At 63.1% G+C, this 21,575-nt stretch overlaps 2 protein-coding genes across 2 annotated transcripts in view; both read left to right on the plus strand.

Moving 5' to 3' along the window:
* Positions 1-5,415, plus strand: part of MUC5AC (mucin 5AC, oligomeric mucus/gel-forming) — a 30,006-nt gene extending 24,591 nt beyond the window's left edge. Inside the window, exons 43-55 of the mRNA XM_075546542.1 lie at positions 465-643; positions 917-1,004; positions 1,963-2,066; positions 2,158-2,189; positions 2,601-2,772; positions 3,032-3,139; positions 3,286-3,326; positions 3,608-3,730; positions 3,839-3,980; positions 4,124-4,317; positions 4,464-4,513; positions 4,641-4,781; positions 5,202-5,415. Coding sequence (XP_075402657.1) covers positions 465-643; positions 917-1,004; positions 1,963-2,066; positions 2,158-2,189; positions 2,601-2,772; positions 3,032-3,139; positions 3,286-3,326; positions 3,608-3,730; positions 3,839-3,980; positions 4,124-4,317; positions 4,464-4,513; positions 4,641-4,781; positions 5,202-5,415 — 1,588 coding nt within the window. The remainder of the gene's footprint in view (positions 1-464; positions 644-916; positions 1,005-1,962; positions 2,067-2,157; positions 2,190-2,600; positions 2,773-3,031; positions 3,140-3,285; positions 3,327-3,607; positions 3,731-3,838; positions 3,981-4,123; positions 4,318-4,463; positions 4,514-4,640; positions 4,782-5,201) is intronic.
* Positions 5,416-13,943: 8,528 nt separating this feature from the next.
* The window catches only part of MUC5B (mucin 5B, oligomeric mucus/gel-forming), a 36,935-nt gene continuing 29,303 nt past the window's right edge, over positions 13,944-21,575 (plus strand). The window contains exons 1-10 of the mRNA XM_075546549.1: positions 13,944-14,013; positions 18,330-18,392; positions 18,637-18,898; positions 18,972-19,086; positions 19,211-19,301; positions 19,427-19,536; positions 20,210-20,408; positions 20,639-20,764; positions 21,189-21,306; positions 21,401-21,539. Of these exons, the coding sequence (XP_075402664.1) occupies positions 13,944-14,013; positions 18,330-18,392; positions 18,637-18,898; positions 18,972-19,086; positions 19,211-19,301; positions 19,427-19,536; positions 20,210-20,408; positions 20,639-20,764; positions 21,189-21,306; positions 21,401-21,539 (1,293 nt within the window). The remainder of the gene's footprint in view (positions 14,014-18,329; positions 18,393-18,636; positions 18,899-18,971; positions 19,087-19,210; positions 19,302-19,426; positions 19,537-20,209; positions 20,409-20,638; positions 20,765-21,188; positions 21,307-21,400; positions 21,540-21,575) is intronic.

Genomic DNA, 21,575 nt, shown 5'->3' on the forward strand with positions numbered 1-21,575 from the left:
AGACATCGTGTGGGGGCGCCGTGGGGGCAGCAGGGTGGTCATGTGATGGGCTGCTCACCACAAGGTCAGCAGTTCGAAACCGCTCTCTGCCCCGAGAGAGAAGGAGGAGGCTCACTACTCATGTAAAGAGTTACAGTCTCGGCAACCCGTGGGGCAGGTCCACCCTCTCCTGTAAGGTCGCTCTGGGTCAGCAAACTGACTCCATGCAGTGAGCTTGGTTTGGGGAGAAGCCCTCAGGGACGGAGGGCATGGAGGTGGCTTGGAGTGGCAGGTCAGGCTCTGCAGGGTGGCTGGAGCCGAGTGGGCAGCGGAGGGCATCTCGGGCTCTGACGCACTGTCAAGTCCCTCACTGGTGGCCTGGTGGCCACAGGAGCAACACAGGGCAGGTTTGAGTGGGGTCCACAGATGGGAGTCCCAGGAGGATGGCAGGCAGGGGCTGCACCCACACCTCCCCCGTGTCCTAGGGTCTTTGAGCACTGCCACGACGTCATCCCCCCGAGGCCGTACTACGAAGGCTGCGTCTTCGACCAGTGCCACGTGGACGACGTCAGCGTGATGTGCTCCAGCCTGGAGATGTACGCCTCCCTCTGTGCCTCCCACGGCCGCTGCATCGACTGGAGGGGCTACACCAACAACACCTGTGGTGAGGGACCCCTTGAGGCCCTGCCCTCAGGACGCCCTACCCGGCCGGGCCGGAGTGGGGTGTGCCCCTTGGGGCACAGGCTTCCGGGGAGAACTGGTGGGCAGCCCCTCAGGTGTGCAGTGGCTGGGCGATCCCCAGTGGTGCAGGGGTGGTGGTCATGGGCTCTGGTGGGGGATGGCAGGCGGCCCCGGGGCAAACCTGCACATGGTCAAGGTTTGTGGCGACCCCTGAGCTGAGCTGACGCTGACTCTCACGGTGGCTTCTCCTTGGCAGCTTTCACCTGTCCTCCCGACCAAGTGTACGAGCCCTGCGGCCCGATCAGCCCCACGTACTGCTACGGGAACAACAGTGCCAGTATCAAGTGTGTGCCTGCAACCCCGCCCAGCCCCATGCACACCTATGACTGTCCCCAGCCCCCATGTGCACCTGAAACACCCCCCAGCCTCCTGTGCACCTGAAACACCCCCAGCCTCCTGTGCACCTGAAACACCCCCAGCCTCCTGTGCACCTGAAACACCCCCAGCCCCCGTGTGCACCTGAAACACCCCCAGCCTCCTGTGCACCTATAAAACCCCTAGCCCCCATGTGCACCTGAAATACCCCCAGCCCCCGTGTGCACCTGAAACACCCCCAGCCCCTGTGTGCACCTGAAACACCCCCAGCCTCCTGTGCACCTGAAACACCCCCAGCCTCCTGTGCACCTGAACACCCCCAGCCCCCGTGTGCACCTGAAACACCCCCAGCCTCCTGTGCACCTGTAAAACCCCTAGCCCCCGTGTGCACCTGAAATACCCCCAGCCCCCGTGTGCACCTGAAACACCGCCAGCCCCCGTGTGCACCTGAAACACCCCCAGCCCCCATGTGCACCTGAAACACCCCCCAGCCTCCTGTCTACCTACAACACCCCAGCCTGCTGTGCACCTGTAACACCCCCAGCCTCCTGTGCACCAGTAATACCCCTAGCCTCCTGTCTACCTACAACACCCCAGCCTCCTGTGCACCTGTAACACCCCAGCCTGCTGTGCACCTGTAACACCCCCAGCCTCCTGTGCACCAGTAACACCCCCAGCCTCCTGTCTGCCTACAACACCGCAGCCTCCTTTGCACCTGTAACACCCCTAACCTCCTGTGTACCTATAATACCGCCCAGCCTCCTGTGGACCTGTAACACCCCCGGCCTCCTTTGTATTTCTACCTGTAATGCCTCCCGGGCCTCGGGGGAGGGGCTGAGGCACCTCTGGGCCAGAATCTCTTGTCAGGGCCTCCTGGTCCTTCTCTACAAAGGCCACTGACCGGCCCACTCCATCTCTACCCCCCAGCGCACTCCAAGACTTCCAGTCCTCCACGGAAGGCTGCTTCTGCCCGGCAGGCCTGACCCTGTTCAGCGAAAGCATAGCTGTCTGTGTGCCCACCGACTGCCCAAGTATGCCGGGGTCAGCTGCCTGGGGTCCCCTGGTACCTGACACTGTGTTTGGGGCTGCCAGGTAGAAGTCTCATTTGCTCTCTCCCTCCAGGCTGCCAGGGACCCAACGGAGAGCCGGTGGAGGTGAGCTGGGGCCTGGACTCTGTCTGTCCTGGGATCCTAGGACCCGGCACATGAGTGCCAGTGCAGGGCAGGGGGCACAGAGGAGGGACGGAGAGGGGCAGGCGGAGACGAGGCTGCACCCACCATTCCACCTGCTACCCCTGAGGGCTCCATCTCAGGGTGCTCTCCCTTCTGTGGGGACCCTGCTCTGCTGGCCACAGCGACAGTTTCAGCAGGGGTGAGCACTGGTCACCAGGTTGAGCCCACCCACCTCGGCCCCCCTGTCCCTGTGCTGGCCTGCAGACCCATGGACCAGCCCTTCCGTGGCCTGTGCTGCGTCTCCCACATGTGGAGAGACTGCCTTGCCCACCTTTCCGGGGTCCAGGTTCTGCCAGCTACTCTCTGACCGGCCAACCTGCCTGACCCCCACAGCCGGGCCAGACTATTGTCGCCAACTGCCAGGAGTGCACCTGTGATGGCAGCACCCGGACCCTGTCCTGCAGGGCACAGACCTGCCCTGCGCCTCCCAGCTGCCATGCCGCTGGCCATGTGGCAGTACCCGTGCCCATGCAGGAAGGCCAGTGCTGCACTGAGTACCACTGCGGTGAGTAGGCTCAGGCAGGGCGGCTGGGACCCCTTTGGGCTGGGCTGGCAGGACACCCCTCTTTCAGGGCCAACACTGTGCTGCATGAGAGGGATCTGGGGACAGCCCTGGGGTGGGGGTGAGGGGCCCAGCGCCACCACCCACTGGATATTCAGCTGCTGACCCAACCAGCTCTGCCTGGGGAGTCTGGGTGCTCAGGGAGGCCCCCCCAGGAGGTGGTGCATGCCCGGCTCTGAGTGGCCCCTGCTACCTTCCACAGTCTGCAACAGCAGCTCCTGCCCCCAGCTCCTGCCCTGCCCCCAGGGCTCCCACGCAGTCATCACCCACGAAGAGGGCCAGTGCTGTCCGAGCCGCACATGCAGTGAGTGTGGGCCCACAGGCCGGCCGGGAGGGGGCGTCCCTGGGAGCAGGGGCCAGCTCAGGGGAGGGAAGGGGCGTGGTGCGGTGGGGTGGGCCAGGGATGAGTTAGGGGGTTGGGACAGGCCTCCAAGCTAATTGTCTTTTTCCGAACAGTCTTTGACCCCGTCTGTGTGTACAACGGCAGCATATACCAGGTAAGCACCTCCTGTAGACACGCCCCGGTCCCTGCAGCGTCCCTGTCCACCTGTGCTGTGTCCTGCAGACCCCTCCCACCGCCATGGAAGCCTGTGTGTGGTTGGTGCCCCGCCCTCCCATCCCCTCCTTGGGGCTTTGTCTGTGAGGGTGGGGCCCAGGGCTGCCATCTCCGTGCAGGGACAGTCCCAGGAGCAGGGCCTTGAGGATGGACCATGGGGCAGCTAGGCCGGGGAGGACAGGAGGAAGCTGCCCCAGTATCTCACTGCCCCTGTCCCTGCAGCCGGGCGCCGTGGTGTCCTCCAGTCTGTGCAAGACGTGCCGGTGCCAGGCCCCTCAGGACCCGGCGACAGAGCCTTACATGGTCATCTGCGAGACTCAGATTTGCAAGCGCCTCTGCCAGCCGGTGAGCACACCCTCCTTGCCCGGTGGCCTGCGCCCACCCTTACCCCAGTGGCTGTCCCAGGGTGGCCGGGCCATGCGAGAATCAGGCTGGTGCCCTGTGTCTTGGCAGGGCTTCGAGTACCGGGAGTTGGCTGGGCAGTGCTGTGGCACCTGCGTGCCCGTGGCCTGCGTCATCCACACCAGGAACGGCTCTGTCCACCTCTTCTACGTGAGTGGCCGCTGCCCTAGGTACCGGGAACGGGGGGCGGGGGGTAGGAAAGTGGGGACTGAGCCATGTCCCTCCACCACTCCGAGTCCTCTGAGCAAGTCAGGGTGGTTAGGGGGTCCCGTGCAAAGGTGTTTGTATGCAGAGACCAGGTGTAGCCCCTGAGGCAGAGCCTGCCCCCACCGGCAGGGACCCTGGGAGAAGAGGGTGGGGGCAAGGAGACTGAGGTGGGCAGGGCGCTCATGGGGCAGGGCCTCCTGCAGCCCAATGAGACCTGGACGGATCCAGAGAAGCCTTGTGAGACACACGAGTGTGAGCGACACCCAAGTGGGCCGGCGGTGGTGACCACAAAGAAAGCGTGCCCTGTACTGGACTGCCCCCAGGTATGTGACCGGGCCCCCATCCTCCCCCCCTCCACTGCCCAGAATAGACCCAGTCCAGAGCAGCCCCAAGATGGAGTGGGGTGCCCCCATTTCTGTGGGCTGCTCAGTGGCCTCCCGTACCCACTGGGCTCACCTTGTCCACACAGGAGCAGGCTCAGCTCGGCGAAGACGGCTGTTGCCTCCAGTGCCCCCATCCGTTCCACAACAGTGCGTGACGTGGGCGCGGGGCGCAGGGCGGGGTGGGGCGGGCATGGCGGGCCACGAGGGCGGGGCATGGCGGGGCACGGGGTGGGGCAGGGCATGACGGGGCGGTCCCTGAGAAGGCCCTCACCGGGCTCCTCCCCCTTAGTGTCCACTTGTGCGGTGTACTACAAGCAAGAAGTCATCCAGGAGCGTGGCTGCCGCTCCCTGCAGCCCCTGCACCTCCCCTACTGCAAGGGCAACTGTGGGGACACGGCCTCCATGTACGTGAGCCATGCCCCTGCCCCCTCGAGGGCAGCATCAGAGATGTGGTGGGCAGGGGTCCGGGCACAGGATGGTGCTCCTCGAGGGTGGGGAGGAAGACCAGGAGGGAGGCAGGAGGGAGAGGGGGGTAGGAGGGGGAAGGGGACAGCCAGCAGTGGCCCAGGGCCTGGGCGTGTGGGGTGGAGCCTGGCCTGGGCATTGGCTCAGCGCTCCCTGAGCCTCTGGGCCTGCTGCCCCCCTGGCAGCTCGCTGACCGCCTGTGTGGGGCCCGCCTCTGCGGGGCCACTTCTTGGGCTCCTGGGAGCAGGGAGCCTGCACCGCAGGGAGCAGGAGTTCTGTCTGCTGTTTTCTGGGGAGCTAGCAATAAAAGAATGGTTGGTTTGAGGGTGCCTGGCACTGAGCAGACCCCCCCCCCCCAGATACTCCTTCAAAGCCAACAAGATGGAGCACAGGTGCCAGTGCTGCCGGGAGCTGCGGACGTCCCTGCGGAACGTGACGCTGAGCTGTGGGGACGGCTCCACCCGCGCCTTCAGCTACCGTCACGTGGAGCAGTGCGGCTGCGTGGGCCCGCGGTGCGACTCGGAGGACAGCCAAGAGGACAGTCAGGAGGCCTGGGCCTCATCCCTGCAGTGACCGCTGCCCGGGAAGCCCCCACCTCCACTCCACCGCCTCTGAGCCCAGTAGGACCGGCCCCACCCCACCTCTTTCTCTCAGGGGTGGGGGCTGCAACCTATGTGCTGGCCGGGGCAGCCAGGCAGCCTCTGGCTTCAGTCCAGCGTCCAGAAAGGGTCCCATCACTGACTGTCCTTTGGTGATTCCAGGACCCTCGTGTGGATGTGGCCATGGCGGGCAGACCCTCATGTTACCTCGGGCCTGGGCCCCTGCCTTTCGTAAATACAAAGAAGCATTTTGCAATCCACGCCTCTGCTTAGTGTTGTAATTCTGGGCCTGGGAAAAGGGGGTGCGAGCGGGGGCTCAGCATCTGGAGAGGAGGCTGGCAAGAAGCAGACCTGGAGGGCAGCGGTCAGCAGGTGTGTGCTGGGGCACAGCCTGGCAGGTTTGGGCTGCCTGCAGGTCCTGGGGCTCTGACTAGGCCCCAGGCGGCCTGGGTGGAGTGGGCTGCAGATGCTGGGCAGAGGGTGTGGTGGGGTCAGGGAAGAGGCTGCCAGCCACACAAATGTCCTTCCAGGGCTTGCCACCCAAACCCCTCATCTCACAAAAGGGAGACTGAGGCCCAGAGCGGATGGCTTGCTGGAGGTGGGCTGGGTGGACATAGGAAACTGGTCTCCCGTGACATGGTCTGGGTGGACACTTTACCCCTCAGCCTCCTTGAGTTAGAAGTCCATTGCTGTGTAATCTTCACACTGCCTAGTTAGCTGGTGGAGTTTGGGCAGGATGGGGTGGAGGCTGGGGCCCTGTAGGATCCCCTCGGTGGGGAGCTGCCAACACACATCACCAGCGGGGTAGCCGCGCTCCCTGCGGCTGCCACCAGAGGGAAGCACCACTAGCACCGCCCAGGCTCCAGAGGGTGTCTCAGCCGCCTGGACGCCCCTTGAAGGGGTCATTTGAGTTGAGGCTGAGAACGCAGAGGGGCCTGCCGTGGGACCTCAGGGCCCAGGTCCCTGGGAGGAGAGAGGACAGCCCTCTGTAGCTTCTGCGGGCCCCATCCTGGGGCTACGGGCCTGGCCATTTCTGCCCCACGCTGAGGTCTGTCGGCTTCCCAGACTCCTCCCCACTTGACCCCAGTGCCAGCTGGATGGACAGCTGAGTCTGGTCTCCAGGGGGCTCTGATTGTGCTCAAGGCCAGGGGTATCTTTACTGGTCCAACAGGGATCTGGGGTGTCACGCCCCAAGCACCCTGGCCCTCCAGCAGCTGGTTCTGAGTCAGTGGGCACCAGCGGGCACGACCCCGGAGCCTTTGGTGCTGCCGGAGGGGAAGCCCAGCCCTCACACCTCCTGGCAAGCAGGAAGTCTACGGTGTTGCTGGCAGCCCCAGCTCCTTCAGGTCCTCTGCCTGGGCCACCTGGTGACCTGGTGGCCGCAGAAGACACTTAATCAGTGCCGCTGGCAACCAGTCCCCGGCCTGTCAACTGCCGCCACCCCCCCAAGTGGATCGAGTGTCAAAGGGGCCACCTCTTCCTCCTGGGGTGGACTCGCAGTGACTAATCCCACAGGCTCCTGAGCCGGTGACAGACGGGGCCTCGGCCTCCTGCTGCCCGTGTCACCCCTTCCCTGGAACCTGGGGCTGGGCACAGGGAGTAACCGGACCACTGTGGGGGCCATAGCAGCCTGGCCAGTTACACAAGACAGGCTTTCCGGAAACCACTTCCAAGCTGGGTGTGGCCCATGAACCCGTGTGGGGCTGGCAGGCGTGGGGTGAGGGGTGGGGGGCAAGGTGATGCTCTGCTCCCCCTCCTGAAGGAGAAAAGTCAATGGGAAGGGACTCCAAGTTCCAAGGTCAGCTGGGGCAGCTGGAAGCCCCTCCTGCTGCTTCTGTGGTCTTGGAAGTGCCCCTGGGGTCTGGTCGTGGGCTGGACATCACGGCTGGCACCCAACCTGTGTTTTTCCGGTGAATCCCAGGACTGTTCCCACCACCCCAAGTCCGAGGTAGGTATCTGTCCTCATGCGTCTGAGAGTCCTGGGGCAGGTTTGGGGTCTCCTGACCCCTCACCCCAGCACACCCACCACATGGAGACTCAGAACTCAGCGCCCTGTGCTTGGTTCCCAGAGAAGACACTTGGGTCTGAAGTCACTCAAGCCCCAGGCTCCTGCTAGTGTCAGCTCAGCTCTGGGGTCACAGACCCAGGTCCTGGTGGCCTCGGAGGCCTGCAGCCTCCATCTGGGAGTGATGATAGAGCAGGGGGTGTTCATGGGGACATGGTTCAGGGAGGGCAGCTGGCAGGAACTGGCCACTCACCCTGGGCCCCTTGGTGGCTGGGGAGCTCCTGTGATGTGATCGCAAGTGGGAACCCCCAGCCAATACTGATAGTCAGGGGGCTGTCAGGGGAAGGCTATCCGGAAAGGACCCCGAGGGCTCAGGGGTGTCCTTTGGGGGCTGCAGCCAGAATGGGCTCCTCACCCCAGGCTCAGTCTGCCGCAGGACGTCCCGGAGATGACACAGAGGGAGATTGGAGCCAGCGGGTGGGAACACAGCAGGAGACACAGACAGGGGTGCAGAGGAGACAGATTCATAGGTGACGGATGCGTCCGCAGCTTGGCGCCCTCAGACTGCATGCAGTCAGTCAGACAAGGCGGAAGGACAGGGCCCAGGGCCACTCATGTGCCCATGATGTGCGGTGCCCAGGCGGGCACATCAGTGGTCACAGCAGCTAGATGGACCGGAGGGAACCGAGGGCTGGGCGGGCAGGCCGCTTCTCAGGGGAATAGTTGGGGTGAGGACAGGCTCTCTGGGGACTGTCCCTCTGGGGAGTGCGTGATCAAGCTGCTCTGACAGAGGGGGGCGGGATGTCTGATAAGAGAAAGAAGTTGGATCTGAAGCCCAAGGTGGGCTTGGCCCGGGGTCTCTGAAGGGGGCCTGAGCAGATGGTCAGAAAGCCCTGCACAGCACGCCATGGACACCCGTGGCTTCCCAGCTTCCTGCAGCCTGGGGGGGGGGGGGGAGCAACAAGGCCCGAGTGGACATGGGGGAGGAGGAAGAGCGGATGGAGTGGCAGAGGGTGGGCTGGGGTGGGGGTGCCTCTCACAAGCACCCCACCATGTCCCAGGCCTCCTAGTGTGATTCAGTTGACCCCCACATTCATTGGCATGGCAGCACCCCACTTGGATTTGCTGGGGCTTCCCCCTGGGGCCCTGGCCTTGGCTGTGGCCCACAGGAGGATGGGAAGTGGGCAGGTCAGGGACTGGGGCCCGCTGGGGGAGGGGGAGGCCCTGGGAACGCAGCCAGTTCTGCTCCTCCCTAAGCACAGTGGACGGGAAGGCCTGGCCCTTTTGCACTGCAGGCCTGGGTGGGGGAGGTGGTGGTAGTTGGGGGCTGGTGACCTGACCCCTGACCTCTGAATGACCCAGAGCTGGACCTATCGCCCCAAGTCCCGCTGGAAACTTCCCTACTCTCCCTGCCATCACGTCAGGGGCTGAGCCACAGTGGCCCCACAGGACAGGGTAGAACCCGTGCCTGTGCATTTCCAGGACTGTCACTCTTGACGGAGTAGAGCCTGATCTTTCTCCTCAGGAGTGGCTGGTGGTTCGAACTGCCGACCTTGGGGTGAACAGCTCAGTGTGTCACCCACTGAGCCATCGGGCTCCCCCTAACGACCCCTGGAATATCATGTCCCCCAAACACCACGTCTTCCCAAATAAATATCCCCCAGGCACCATGCCCCACCCCACCTGAACGGCACATCCTGCATAGTGTCCCCCAGGCACCATGTCTGTGGCCCCGCCGAGAGCCCAGGTCAGAGTTGGGAAAACAAGAGGTGATGCGTATGGAAGTGCCCTGCCCCAAACCCAGCCACTCCAGCCAGGGGTCCTGCCCACTTCCCATCCTCCTGTGGGCCCCTGCCCACTGGTCCCACCGGCTGCAGAGCCCAACCTCCACTCCTCCTCACCTGCTTTTCCACCCAGCAGAGCTGCCTGGGTGGGGGCTGCTCCAGAGCTCCAGGGAGGGGTGGGGGCCAGAAGTGCAGTGCAGGTGGGTGACCTCTCCCTCAAGTCTGCAGCTCCCGAAGGGGATCGTGTAAGGGTGGCCAAGCCCCTGCCCAATGTCCAGAGAGGGGACCACCCACCCTGCCCAGCTCAGAGCTGCCTCGAGCCAGGGAGGGAGGGGGAAGTGTCAGTGAGTACTGCCAAAAAATCAAAACCCATCTCATTGCCAGTAAGTCAGTTCTGACCCTTGGTGACCCTAGACGACAGAGCAGGACGACCTGCCCCAAGACTGCCCCTCGGCACGGGCAGAAAGCCCATCTTTCTCCCGGGCTGCAGCCTCTGGTTTCCAACTGTCCGCCTTGTGGACTGCAGCCAGTGGGGAGCCACCACTCCACCAGGGCTCCCCACTGAGCATTCCGTGAGCCGGAGGACAGGAGCCCTTCTACGGGGCCCACCTTTCCCCCAAGGACAGCTTCCTTCCCTTGGGGGCCTGTCTGATGGATGGATGAGCCCCAGTGGAGCAGGTGTGCCCTGGCAGACCTGGGGGGTGGTGTTCTTATCACCCTCCCTCTGGGTGGAGACTCGCCTATGAGACCACTGACCACCGCGTGTCCCTGTCAGGAGAGGCCTCTCCCTCAGCCCCCAGCGGTCCTGTCTGCAGGGTTCTCTCTCCCCAGTATTCTGACCTGCCTGCTCTGAAGGCATGTCAGAGGGGACGGTCCCCAGGCTATGCTGTCCGTGGGGAGAGCCAGGACTCTCTCTCCAGGGAGTCCCCTTCCAGATGGTTCCACCCGACCCTGGTCCGGCCACTGGTTGCCCTCTTGCCCCGGCAGCTCCATGAGAGAAGTGGCCACTCGCTGGTCCGTCCCCTTGGCTCTGCTGGACACAGGCCTGAGCTGTCTCTTCCCCTAGCATCTGCTCGGCCACCATGACGGGCCAGCAGACCCACAACCTACTGGGCCAGTGAGAAGCATCCCCGAGGTGCAGGATGCGGGAAGGGTGGGGATGGGGTGGGTGTGGGATGACCTGGGGAAGCAGGCAGAGACCATCCAGGACGGTGGACGCTTCATCCCTCAACGAGGCCAGGGCGGGACCACCGCCTCACCCTCCATGTGGGTTCCTGCTGCCCGCTGCACAGACCCACCTAGCCCTGAGCACTGACAGGCCAGAGGCAGCTCCAGACCGTCACACGGTGGCCACACCCAGAACTGTGAGGGGGTGGGGGCAGGATGGCCAAACGGGCTGTCCCCCTGGCCGGGCACTGGGCACCACTCTGGTCTTCTGTGCCCATGGGCCCCCCGGCTCCCCTCGGCGCCGAGCCCGCCGGTGCTGAATCAACACGGAGGTTCCTGGAGGGAAGGGAGGGCCCGTGTTTGTCTTTGGCCACTGTCACCTCTGGCCAGTGCCCACCCAGCCTGCGTGGAGGCAGGTGTGGATGCCGCTCCAGCACCCACTAATCCTGAGCAAATGCCGCGCAGGGAGCTGGACCGCCCTCCACCCTGCCGCCCCCCCCCCCCGCCAGGTGTGCCCTCACTAGCCAAGCTCTCAAGCCCAGGGACACGCAGCCCGCAGCCCAGTCTGTAGAGTGGGCACCGCGGGCCCTGGGGCCACTCTCCAGGTCCATAGCCAGAGGGGAGGCCTAAGGGCCCAAGGGGACAGGCCTGGATGCGCCACCCCCACCCCTGCCCACACCGCCTGCCGAGGGTCTGGAGGGGCTGCAGCTCCACCTGAGGCCAGCAACCGCTGACCCCACCCCCTTCTTGAGTCCCCCACTCCCTTCCCCTCCTGAGTCCACACCTGCTGGGCTTCCAGGAGCCCCTCACTGCCCGCCTCAAGCCTACCCTCTGCTCTCAGACATGTAGCCAAGCTGCCCCAACTGCCCCCACCCCCCCAGCCCCCAGCTGTCTCTGTGGCCCCAGAGGGCTTTTCTGAGCCCCTCCCATGGGGCCAGCATCTCCAGGAACAGGTGGGGGGGTCCCGGGTCCCTCAAATGAGATGTCTTCCCTGTGGGGGCCTTCGGCCCTTGGAGGGTGTCCAGGACCAGGACCTGTCGGCCGCTCTGCATGCTCGTATTCGGGCCCTTGGGACGAGGATCCGGAGAGCTTGAGAACCTGCAGCCAGGGGCCGGGCTTCTCCACGGCGGCCCGACTCCCTCAGAGGCTGCTCAGGGCCAGTCGAGTCCAGGCCACTTAGCCCGAGCTTCGGCCCCACCCATCTGTGGCAGGCAGGTGCCCGGCCCAGCTGCCCTTGGCCTCCTTCATCCATTGGTACGGATGGGCTCACCAACCCCAACGTTCAGAACAGGATCTTTTAAAAGCAAGATAACCGCCTGCTACCTTCTCACCTTAAGTGCCGGATGCCCCCTACCTCCCAGAGTAGAGCTGAGCTTCTCCCACCCCCCACCCCCATCAGGCCTCCTGGGGTCCACATGTGCTGGTCGGTTCCTGAGTTTGCCACACCCAGAACTGACTTCTCCCCTGGTTCTTGGCCTCCTTGGGGGCCCCTGGTCCTGGGAGCATGGGCAGGGGAGGGGCCAGGGCAGCACTCCTGGGACTTGACAGAAGAGCTGGAAGGAAGGAAGGAGAGAGAGGGGAAGGAGGGAAGAGCCAGCAGAGCAGGCCCATGCCAGGGTCTGGGGCTGTGATGACCTAACGCATCTGCTACCAGGCTTGTCCCCTGGGCTCCCTGGTGCCTGCCCATGCCACCCCGAGCTCGGGTCTGCTCTCTCCCATGAGCCCATGAGGGGCAGGAATCGGGGCTGCTGGGACCATCGTTGGAGAAGTGGGGGTGCCCACCTGCCATGCCCCAGGCTGGAGACTCCAAGAGCAAGGGAAGTGTCCCCTCCTTCCCAGTGCCCTGTTCCCTCAAACCGTCCACAGCACTGAGGGGGACAGGACACAGGGCCAGCCCCCAACCACTGTCCCAAGGAAGAGACACTGCTGGCCCTTGGGGGGTGATCCCTCTGCTCCCGACCTCCTCCAAGGCTGGGGGCTGGTACAGCTGGTGACAGTAGTGGGGGGGGGTGTTTCTGGGTGGTTGGGGATGGCCCTCCCTCAGACAACAGGCTTGTCTCCAGTCCAGCTCTCCTGGGGCTCACGAGCCAGCCCCGGGGGCCAGGGGAGGCTCGGCCAAGCCACAGGGCGGGGTCCTGGCACACTGGTGTGGCCTGGCAGAGCGCCCCCCTTCCCAGCAGGAACAGCCTGTTTTCCATCCCCTCTTCCTTCTGTTCTCCGCTCCCTCAACTGTGAAGGGGCAAACCGGCTGAGCAAACAGGCTCGGTGCACGGCCACCACATCCGGGATGTCTCAACCGCCAGGCCTGCCAGCCGAGCGGGACGGGCGCTGGCTCCCGTCCCCTGCCTCAGACCCCCCACCCTACCCCGCTCAGGCCCCCCGCAGCCCCCAAGGAAGGCCACAGCAGCACAGCATCCTTACAGTGAACCCCTGGACCCTGGGCGCCCGGGGGCAACACTGTATTCTTACACAGAACCCCTGGGCGCCCGGGGGCAACACTGTATCCTTACATAGAGCCCCTGGGCACCCATGGGCAACATTGTATTCTTACATGAACCCCTGGGCCTCTGGGAGTTCACGGCGAGTCCTATCCTTATGTAATATTGTCCAGGAGTGCCCAGGGAGCCTGTGGGTTCTGGGTCAAGATGCAATGTTGCCCACAGGCACCTAGAGGTCCAGGGCTCTGTGTCAGGGTACAGGGTGCTCCCGCAGCTGGGGAGGAGGATGGAATGGGGAGATTCGGCTCCTGTGCGGAGGGGCAAGGTTCAGGAAGGCCAGCTCACAGGGGGCTTTTCATGTTAAGTAAAATCAGCAAAAGGAGTCATCGCCCCGCCAAGGGGGTAAGGGTGGGGGGCACAGGCACCAGGCTGGGGCCTGGGTCTTCAGGGATCTCTTCGTGGAAGAGGGACATGGTATGGGCACACGGCTCCCCCTGGGCCCCCACTGGAGCGCTGCACAGGAAACAGGTGGACCCCAAGTGGCCACCTCTTAGAGGGCCAGTGGGGTCCACTCCGAGCTGTCTCCCACTGCAGGGACACTGAGGCATGGCGCAAGCCTCCGAGTCCTCAGGTCTCTAACTCCCCCAGCTGCATCTTTGTGGTTCCCTGCTGGCTGTCCCTACCTGCCAGCTCAGCCCACCCCACCCCCTGATCCCCCAGGGAACCCATGGGGTGCTTTTCTGGTCAGTCCCGCCCCTCGGCTGGGATAGGCTCCAGGAATGAGTGGGCACAGGCTTGCTGACCCCCTTGCTTGGGTCCAGGGTGGGGGCTGCAGGACCCCGACCTAGCACTCGGGAACTTGGAGGCAGGCGGGGCTCCAGGGCAGCCCATGTTCTGAGCACAGAGCTCGAAGCCCTCCTTCCTGCTGCCCGTCCTGAGCCCCTCCCCAAGAACAAACACACATGGCTGGAGGGGGGGGGGGGCAGCACGTCGAGTGGCCTAGGAGCCAGGCGTGGGGCCAAGGCTGCCTGCTACATAAGCCCTGGCCCCCAGGGCAGCAGCACCTGCCTTCTCCCTCCTCTCCTCCCACCACTGTGCCAGCCACGGGATGGGCACCAGCAGCTGGTGCTGGGCGCTGGCCTGCACCCTGGTGGGCCTGCTGGCCACACAGCAGGCAGGTAAGGTCAGCTCCCCCTCCTGCCGCTCCCAGCCCTCTTGGGGTCCCCCTGCTCTCTGGACTTCAGTCTGGCAGAGGGGATGCTAGGGCAGACCCCCTGCTCCAGCATCACAGGACTGCCCCCCCCCCGAGACCCACTGGGACCCTACTCTCAGCCAGGGCCCTAACCTTGTCTGAGTTGGGGACCCGGCCCATCCCCCAGGGTCGGTGATGAGGGATTGCGGGGACTGTCTGGAGAGCCTGGCCTCAGAATGGGTCAGGAGGGAAAGCCAGGGTAGGGACAAGGCTCGGGGTCCCCATAAGTCCCCTACCAGGGGATAGCCTGCGTGACAGTCAGGAGGCACCTGCCTCTGGGTCCTCTGGGCTGACAAAAGACCCCCTGTAGGGTGGACAAAATCTCCATTGGGATTTGACCTGCCGGTGGCCACACAGCCAGAGGCAGGAGGGTCCAGGGTGGTGCCTCTCCTGGGGACCTGGTCCTCCAGCCTTGCAGGTCCTCGGTCCGTCTGTCCTCCCTGTGGCACTCCCAGGAAACTAACACCTACTGCAACAGAGAAAGATGCTGTCCCAGAGCTGCCGGGTGGCCCCCTGACAGCGCCTGGCCTGGCCTCAGCGCCCGTGGTGTCTGGGCTGCTTGGCCCCTGCCAGCCTTCAGGAGGTTCAGGGGAGGCCCACTGGGCTCAGGCCCACCGGCCCCTGTCTTGGGGGCGAGGATGACTGAGATGAGGTGGGGTCCTGTTCAGTTTCTAGCAGGGGGTCCAGGGCCAATCACCCCCCCACTGCCACCTTGGCCCTGATCCCTGACCGGTGCCAATTTCCGAGGTACGGCCATCGCCTGTCTCCTGGCCACCCCCGGGCCTTTTCTGGCTGTGTGGTCTGGGGTGCAGTCACTGGTTCAGGGGGGGCTGGCCTCACTTCCACATGGGAACAGGAGGACCCTGGGGAAGGAGGGCTGCGTGCCCCGTCATCCACCAAGTGAAGGGGCAGAGAGGAGGAGCTGTGCCTGAGGGGTGTGTGGGGGGGGTGAAGGTCAGCCCGGGAGCTCCACAGGTCATGGCTGAGAAAGTCCAGCAGGAAGTGGGAACCTGTGTGTGTTGGGTGGGGTGGTGGTGGGGGGGGGGTGCCAGCTCAGGCCTAGGGGACATGAGGCTGCCTGCAAGGACAGCCATACAGGGGCACCAGCCCTGCCCAACAGCTGCTGTGAGGAGGAAATTCTGGGGCCCAGCCAGCCAGAGAGGTGATGGGCAGGGAGAACAGGCCAGTGGCCAGGACACGGCCCCCAGCAGCGGCCAACCGCTGGACCAGGGCCAGCCCCCCCTTGGCCAGGATGGATGGCAGTAGAGAGGCTGGCCTTGGTCTTGGGTTTCTGCTAAGTCGTGCTTGTGGGCCTGCCTGTCTGGGCCCTTGTCCCCACACAGCGGCCTTTGTCCTCCTCGGGAGCAGCATGGAGGGGCTGACCTTCCCTGAAGTGAGTGCTGAGGCTCTCGGCCAGGGCCTGTCTCCCGACTGGCAGCCAGGAGAGACCAGGCAGTCTGGTGGGGAGGAGTCTGCCCTGAGGGTTCACAGGAGGCTTGCGTGAACCTTCAGGTGTGCTTCCCAGTGGCCCCTGGGTGGCCCTCATGTGCCCACACCTGTCAATCCTACAGAGACCCAAGACAGGGCAGAGCCAAGCTGGACAGGTACTGAGGACGTGGAGTTCACTCTGAAGGACTTGCGTAAGGGGCCGCTGGGAGTGCGGGGCTTATGGGAACAGAACTGGGGAGCCCACCCTCGGCCCTTCCTCAGAACCACAAGACACACAACCCCTTCCTGGGCCCCTGTTTGAGGGACAGTATGGGGGAGAGGGGTCGGCATCCAAGAAGGTCAAGGCACGATCTCCTCCACAGAGATGAGCTGCACCGCATCAGCACGCACACATCTACACAGGCACACACATACATCCACACACACCCACATAAACACACACCCACATATACAACACACACCCACACCCATCCACCCACACATACACCACACACACATACACGCATATACCACCCACATCCACATATTCAACACCCCATACATCTATACACATCCACACCCATACGCCCACACATACACCCCACACATCCACACCCATACACCCACACCATACACCCACACACATACACACCCATACGCCCACACCATACACCCACACACATACACACCCATACGCCCACACCATACACCCCACACACATCCACACCCATACGCCCACACCATACACCCACACATCCACACCCATATACCCACACCATACACCCCACACACATCTACACCCATACGCCCACACCATACACCCCACACATACACACCCATACGCCCACACCATACACCCACACACATCCACACCCATACACCCACACCATAAACCCCACACACATCCACACCCATACACCCACACCATACACCCCACACACATCCACACCCATACACCCACACCATAAACCCACACACATCCACACCCATACACCCACACCATAAACCCCACACACATACACACCCATACACCCACACCATACACCCCACACACATCCACACCCATACGCCCACACCATACACCCCACACATACACACCCATACGTCCACACCATACACCCCACACACATCCACACCCATACGCCCACACCATACACCCACACACATACACACCCATACGCCCACACCATACACCCCACACACATACACACCCATCTACCTACACCATACACCCACACACATCCACACCCATACACCCACACCATGAATTCATGCACACACAGAGGCACTCACACACATGCACCCACACATGCACACATAATCACACACCCACAAACATCCAGCCACATCCACATGTATACACCCCCACACAGATACCCATGCCCTTACACCCACACCCATCCAGACACCCTCATCTGTACAGTGGCACACACACACACAAACATCACACATACACCTAGACCCACACACATAGACCCCCACCCCACCCCATACACCTTCATTCATACACCCCACACATACAACCACATAGCTCCTCATCCATACAGTCACACACACCTATACACACATGAACACCCACACATAACTCTATCCACACACCCACACATACACACCTATACCCACACTCATACCTCCACACACACACACAGGCACTCACACATGTGCTCATATGCATCCACTCACCCATACATGCATATGCACCCGCACCCACACAGACTCACCCATATATGCACACCACACACACACAAACATTCATATGTGGGGTACCGGCCCCCACAATCAAACAGATCCATAGGGCGGTTGTGTAATTGAGGGGTAAAATGAAAGAGACATCAGACAAGATAAAGCATGCAATTGCTCACCCCCCAGACAGCCGTGATCTCAGCAGCTAGGTCCACGCAGAGAGAGGAAATAGAGTTCCAATCACAGTTGATATACATTTAGGGGAGTACAAGCCCCCTGATTAGAGGCAACCACATGTGTAACAGGAAGGGGCTGTGCGATAGACTTACACGTGACAGGAAGGGGACGAGCTAGGTGTGTACACACAATAGGAAGGCGGGGAGACTCGGGGCTCACATGTGACAAGATGGGCGGACCCTAGGTTCACGAGGGCAGCCTAACCTTGGTCCTCCTGGAGTTGGCCTGACCTTGTCTCTGGCTCTCCTTCAGGGAAACTATCACTGTCCTTATCAGCAGGGAGCAGGCCCCGCCTTGCGTGGGCCAGACCCTAGAGTTGGATGCTCTGGATGGCTGATGACCCGCAGGGTGTAACAGCTGACCTCCGCGTGCACAGACATTGACCGTGTGTCATAGGATATGGGGGGACCAACCTGGGGAAACCTTTCTGTGCCCCACTTTCATACACAGAGCCACCCCCACCCCCACATACACCCATGCACTCTCACAAGTATCCCCATGCACACTCGCATATATCCACCCACATGTTTCGTCACACACATTCGGAAGTTCCACAATCACATACGTGCAGGCAAGCACACAGACTCACACATGCATGCACACACATCCAGGCACACTCATGCCCACACCTATCTCCCCACGCACTCACAAAGATTCACAAGCACCCACACACAGTCACAGCCCTCCACAGTCAAAGACTACACACCGACACACGTACACATCTCCGCACTCAAACACTGCCTGCGCATATCGACACACGCATACACTCACCAACCCCCCCTGGGCAGGAGCTCCTTTGGGTGGCAGGCAAGCTCAGCCTGGGGAGTAGTCATTAAGGGCCCGGGGGGTGGGGGCTCCCCAGCTGCTCCTGGTGACCCGGTTCTCACTCTGCAGAGCAGACACCTGCCCGGCATGTGGCCTTCATCCCTCCCATCACTGTGCACCCCCACGTGACACGTAAGTGGACAGGGCTGGGAGGCAGCCTCACAGCGCGCTGTGTTCAGCAGCTGGATGGCCTGGGTGGGCCCCCGGACAGTCCCACGGGCACTAGCGGCAGGGTGCCAATGGACATCGGACCAGGGCCATTCCAGAGTGGAGGTTCTCCCCAGAGAGTGGCAGCCACCCAGTCATATCTCTCCAAGGACAGGGTGGGTGTGGTGGTGTTGGCCAGAAGCGTCTCATGCCTGGCCCCGCCCCCCAGCTCTGAACCCCGCGCACAATGGGCGCATCTGCAGCACGTGGGGCGACTTTCACTACAAGACCTTCGACGGCGACATCTTCCGCTTCCCCGGCCTCTGCAACTACGTGCTGGCCTCGCACTGCCGGGCCCCCTACGAGGACTTCAATGTGCAGCTGCGTCGTGAGCTCTCGGGCGACAGGCCCGTCATCAGCCACGTGGTCCTCAAGGTGGAGGGACTGGTGCTGGAGGTCCTGCAGGGCTTGGTGCTGGTGAACGGGCAGCAGTGAGTGCCGGGGGCTGGGGGTTCCTGGGCGGGGGCCGGCAGGGCGCAGTGGGGAACCAGCTTTCTCTCCCAGGGTGAAGGTGCCCCACAGCCGCTCCGGGCTCCTGGTGGAAGACAGCAGTAGCTACATCAAGATCAGCATCCGCATGGTCCTCACGCTCTTCTGGGGCCGAGGGAACAGCGTCCTGGTAAGCCCACCGTAGTAGGCCCTCCAGGGCTGGGGGCAGTGGAACCTGGCGGGGGTGCTGCCCAGTGGAGGGGGAGGGCATGTGGGCAGAGGCTGTGCTCAGCACTGGCTCCATGTCCCTACAGCTGGAGCTGGAACCCAAGTACGCCAACCAGACGTGTGGCATGTGTGGGGACTTCAACGGGCTCCCTGCTTTCAATGAGTTCTACTCCCACAGTGAGTGCTGCCTGCCCGGGCCTGGGCCTGCTGGGGCCCCAGGCCTGGGGCAGGGACTGGCTCCAGGGGGCCCTGGCACCCAACCCAAGGAACCAGTTCCCAGCCCCACCCCCATCTCCCCACAGACACCAAGCTGTCACCACTCCAGTTTGGAAACCTACAGAAGATGGATGGACCCACAGAGCAATGCCAAGACCCGTTGCCCAGCCTGTCCTCCAACTGCACCGATACCGGCGTAAGCATCTGCGCCAGCGCCCCTGCAAGGAGACAGCAGGGTGGCTGACCTCAGGGCCAAAGGAGTTGGGCCGGGACCCCCAGTGGGGTCCAGAGAAGAGGGGTCCCCTCACCCAGGGTGGCTGAGGACATAGTCCCATGACCTGTAACCAACTCCCCCAGAACCAACCAATTCTGCACCCAGGGGAGCAAGTGAACAGTGTACGAGTGAGGAGGTGGGTGGGACGATGGAAGGAAAGACAGAGAGAGAGGAAAGGTCTGAAAGAAGGAGGTATGCATGGAGGGAGGGAGGGACTAATGGATGGAGGAGTAGAAGGAAAAACAAAGGTGAACGAAGAAAGTGAAGGAGGGAGGGAAAGATGAATGGATGAGTGGATGGATGGATGGATGGATGGATGGATGGATGGATGGATGGATGGATGAGTGGATGGATGGGCGGAGGAGTGGATATATGGGTGGTTGGGAGGATGGGTGAATGGGTGGGTGAGTGGGTGGATGAGAGGTAGGAGGGTAGATGGCACAGAGAAAGAATGGGAAGGAGGGAAAGAAAGGGACTCTTTAGTCGGTAGGATAGCAAGGTCAAGGCACAGCTGAGTGGCCATCATCTGGGGGAGGGGGAAGAGAGGGGCCTTGAGGCCATCCTGTGGTGCCCAGCCTGCTGTGCCCCCCAGGAGAACATCTGCTACCGAATACTGCTGGGCCCAGCCTTTTCGCAGTGCAACCAGCTAGTGGACCCCAGCCCATACATAGAGGCCTGCAACCAGGACCTGTGCCGCTGCCCGAGCTGCCCATGTGCTACCATCACCGAGTACTCCCGCCAGTGTGCCCATGCTGGGGGCCAGCCACAGAACTGGAGGAGCCCCAGTTTCTGCCGTGAGTGTCCCCCGGGGAGGGTTCCAGGAGGCGGAGTTGTCAGGAAGGGAGGGGAGTGTACTGAGCCCTGGGGTGGGCACGGGAGAGCGGCCCCCAGAGGTGCTGGCCTGGCCCTGGATGCTGCACATTTCCTGGCTGGCCCAGGAAGTGACTGAACAGACAGGTGGGACCAGGGCTGTCTGAGGTCACACAGGTCCTGGTGCCTTCCTCCCTCTCTCCCCCAACCACAGCCCAGACCTGCCCCAAGGGCATGGAGCACCACGAGTGCGGGTCCCCCTGCACCAACACCTGCTCCATCCCTGAGCACACCCAGCTCTGCGACGACCACTGCGAGGACGGCTGCTTCTGCCCCCCAGGCATGTCCCATGCCCAGGGTCCCTGGTCCCCAGGGCCCCACGCTGACTGCTGCCCATCGGGCCCCCAATGACTCACCCTGGGCCAGGGTGGGCCATGACGTTGTGAAACTCAGGAGATGGGCTAATCTGAGGAGGGAGGGAGGGAAGAAACCAGAGGCCCCCTCTGGACAGGCAGGGAAACTGAGGCACAGTAACCTTGGGAGCTTACCCAAGCCAGGTGTGGCTTGGACAGAGGGCAGGCTCGAGGTCTGGGCCCCTTTCCCCTGAAGACCCTCCGGTCCCCTCCTCAGAGACAGGTGGCTCCATTGCCCCTGGCTGTCCCGTGGGTTGGAACAGGTGAGCCCTGCTGGCCCCAGCCCCTTCGCCTGTGCAGTGGGATGGGAACAGCCCCTCACTGCCCGTACTCTGCCTCTCCCTCCCCCAGGCACCGTGCTGGACGATGTTACTCACACTGGCTGTGTGCCCCTGAAGCAGTGCCCCTGTACCTACCACGGCCGCACCTACACCCCAGGGGCTACCTTCAACACCAGCTGCAGCTACTGGTACACCCCCTGCCCGGCTAGCGGACCCTCTTTCTGGGTGGTAGAGGCATGAGTGCGGGGCCTCTCGCTCACAGACGGGCCCTCCTGTCCCCAGCACCTGCTCTGGGGGAAGGTGGCACTGTGATGAGCTCCCGTGCCCAGGCACCTGCTCGGTCCTGGGAGGCGCCCACATCACCACCTACGACGAGAAGCTCTATGACCTGCACGGGGATTGCAGCTACATCCTGTCCAAGGTGCGGGCCACCCTCCGCCCTTCACCCCAGAAGGGC

Source organism: Tenrec ecaudatus, chromosome 4, assembly GCF_050624435.1.
Source record: "Tenrec ecaudatus isolate mTenEca1 chromosome 4, mTenEca1.hap1, whole genome shotgun sequence".
NCBI lineage: Eukaryota > Metazoa > Chordata > Mammalia > Afrosoricida > Tenrecidae > Tenrec > Tenrec ecaudatus.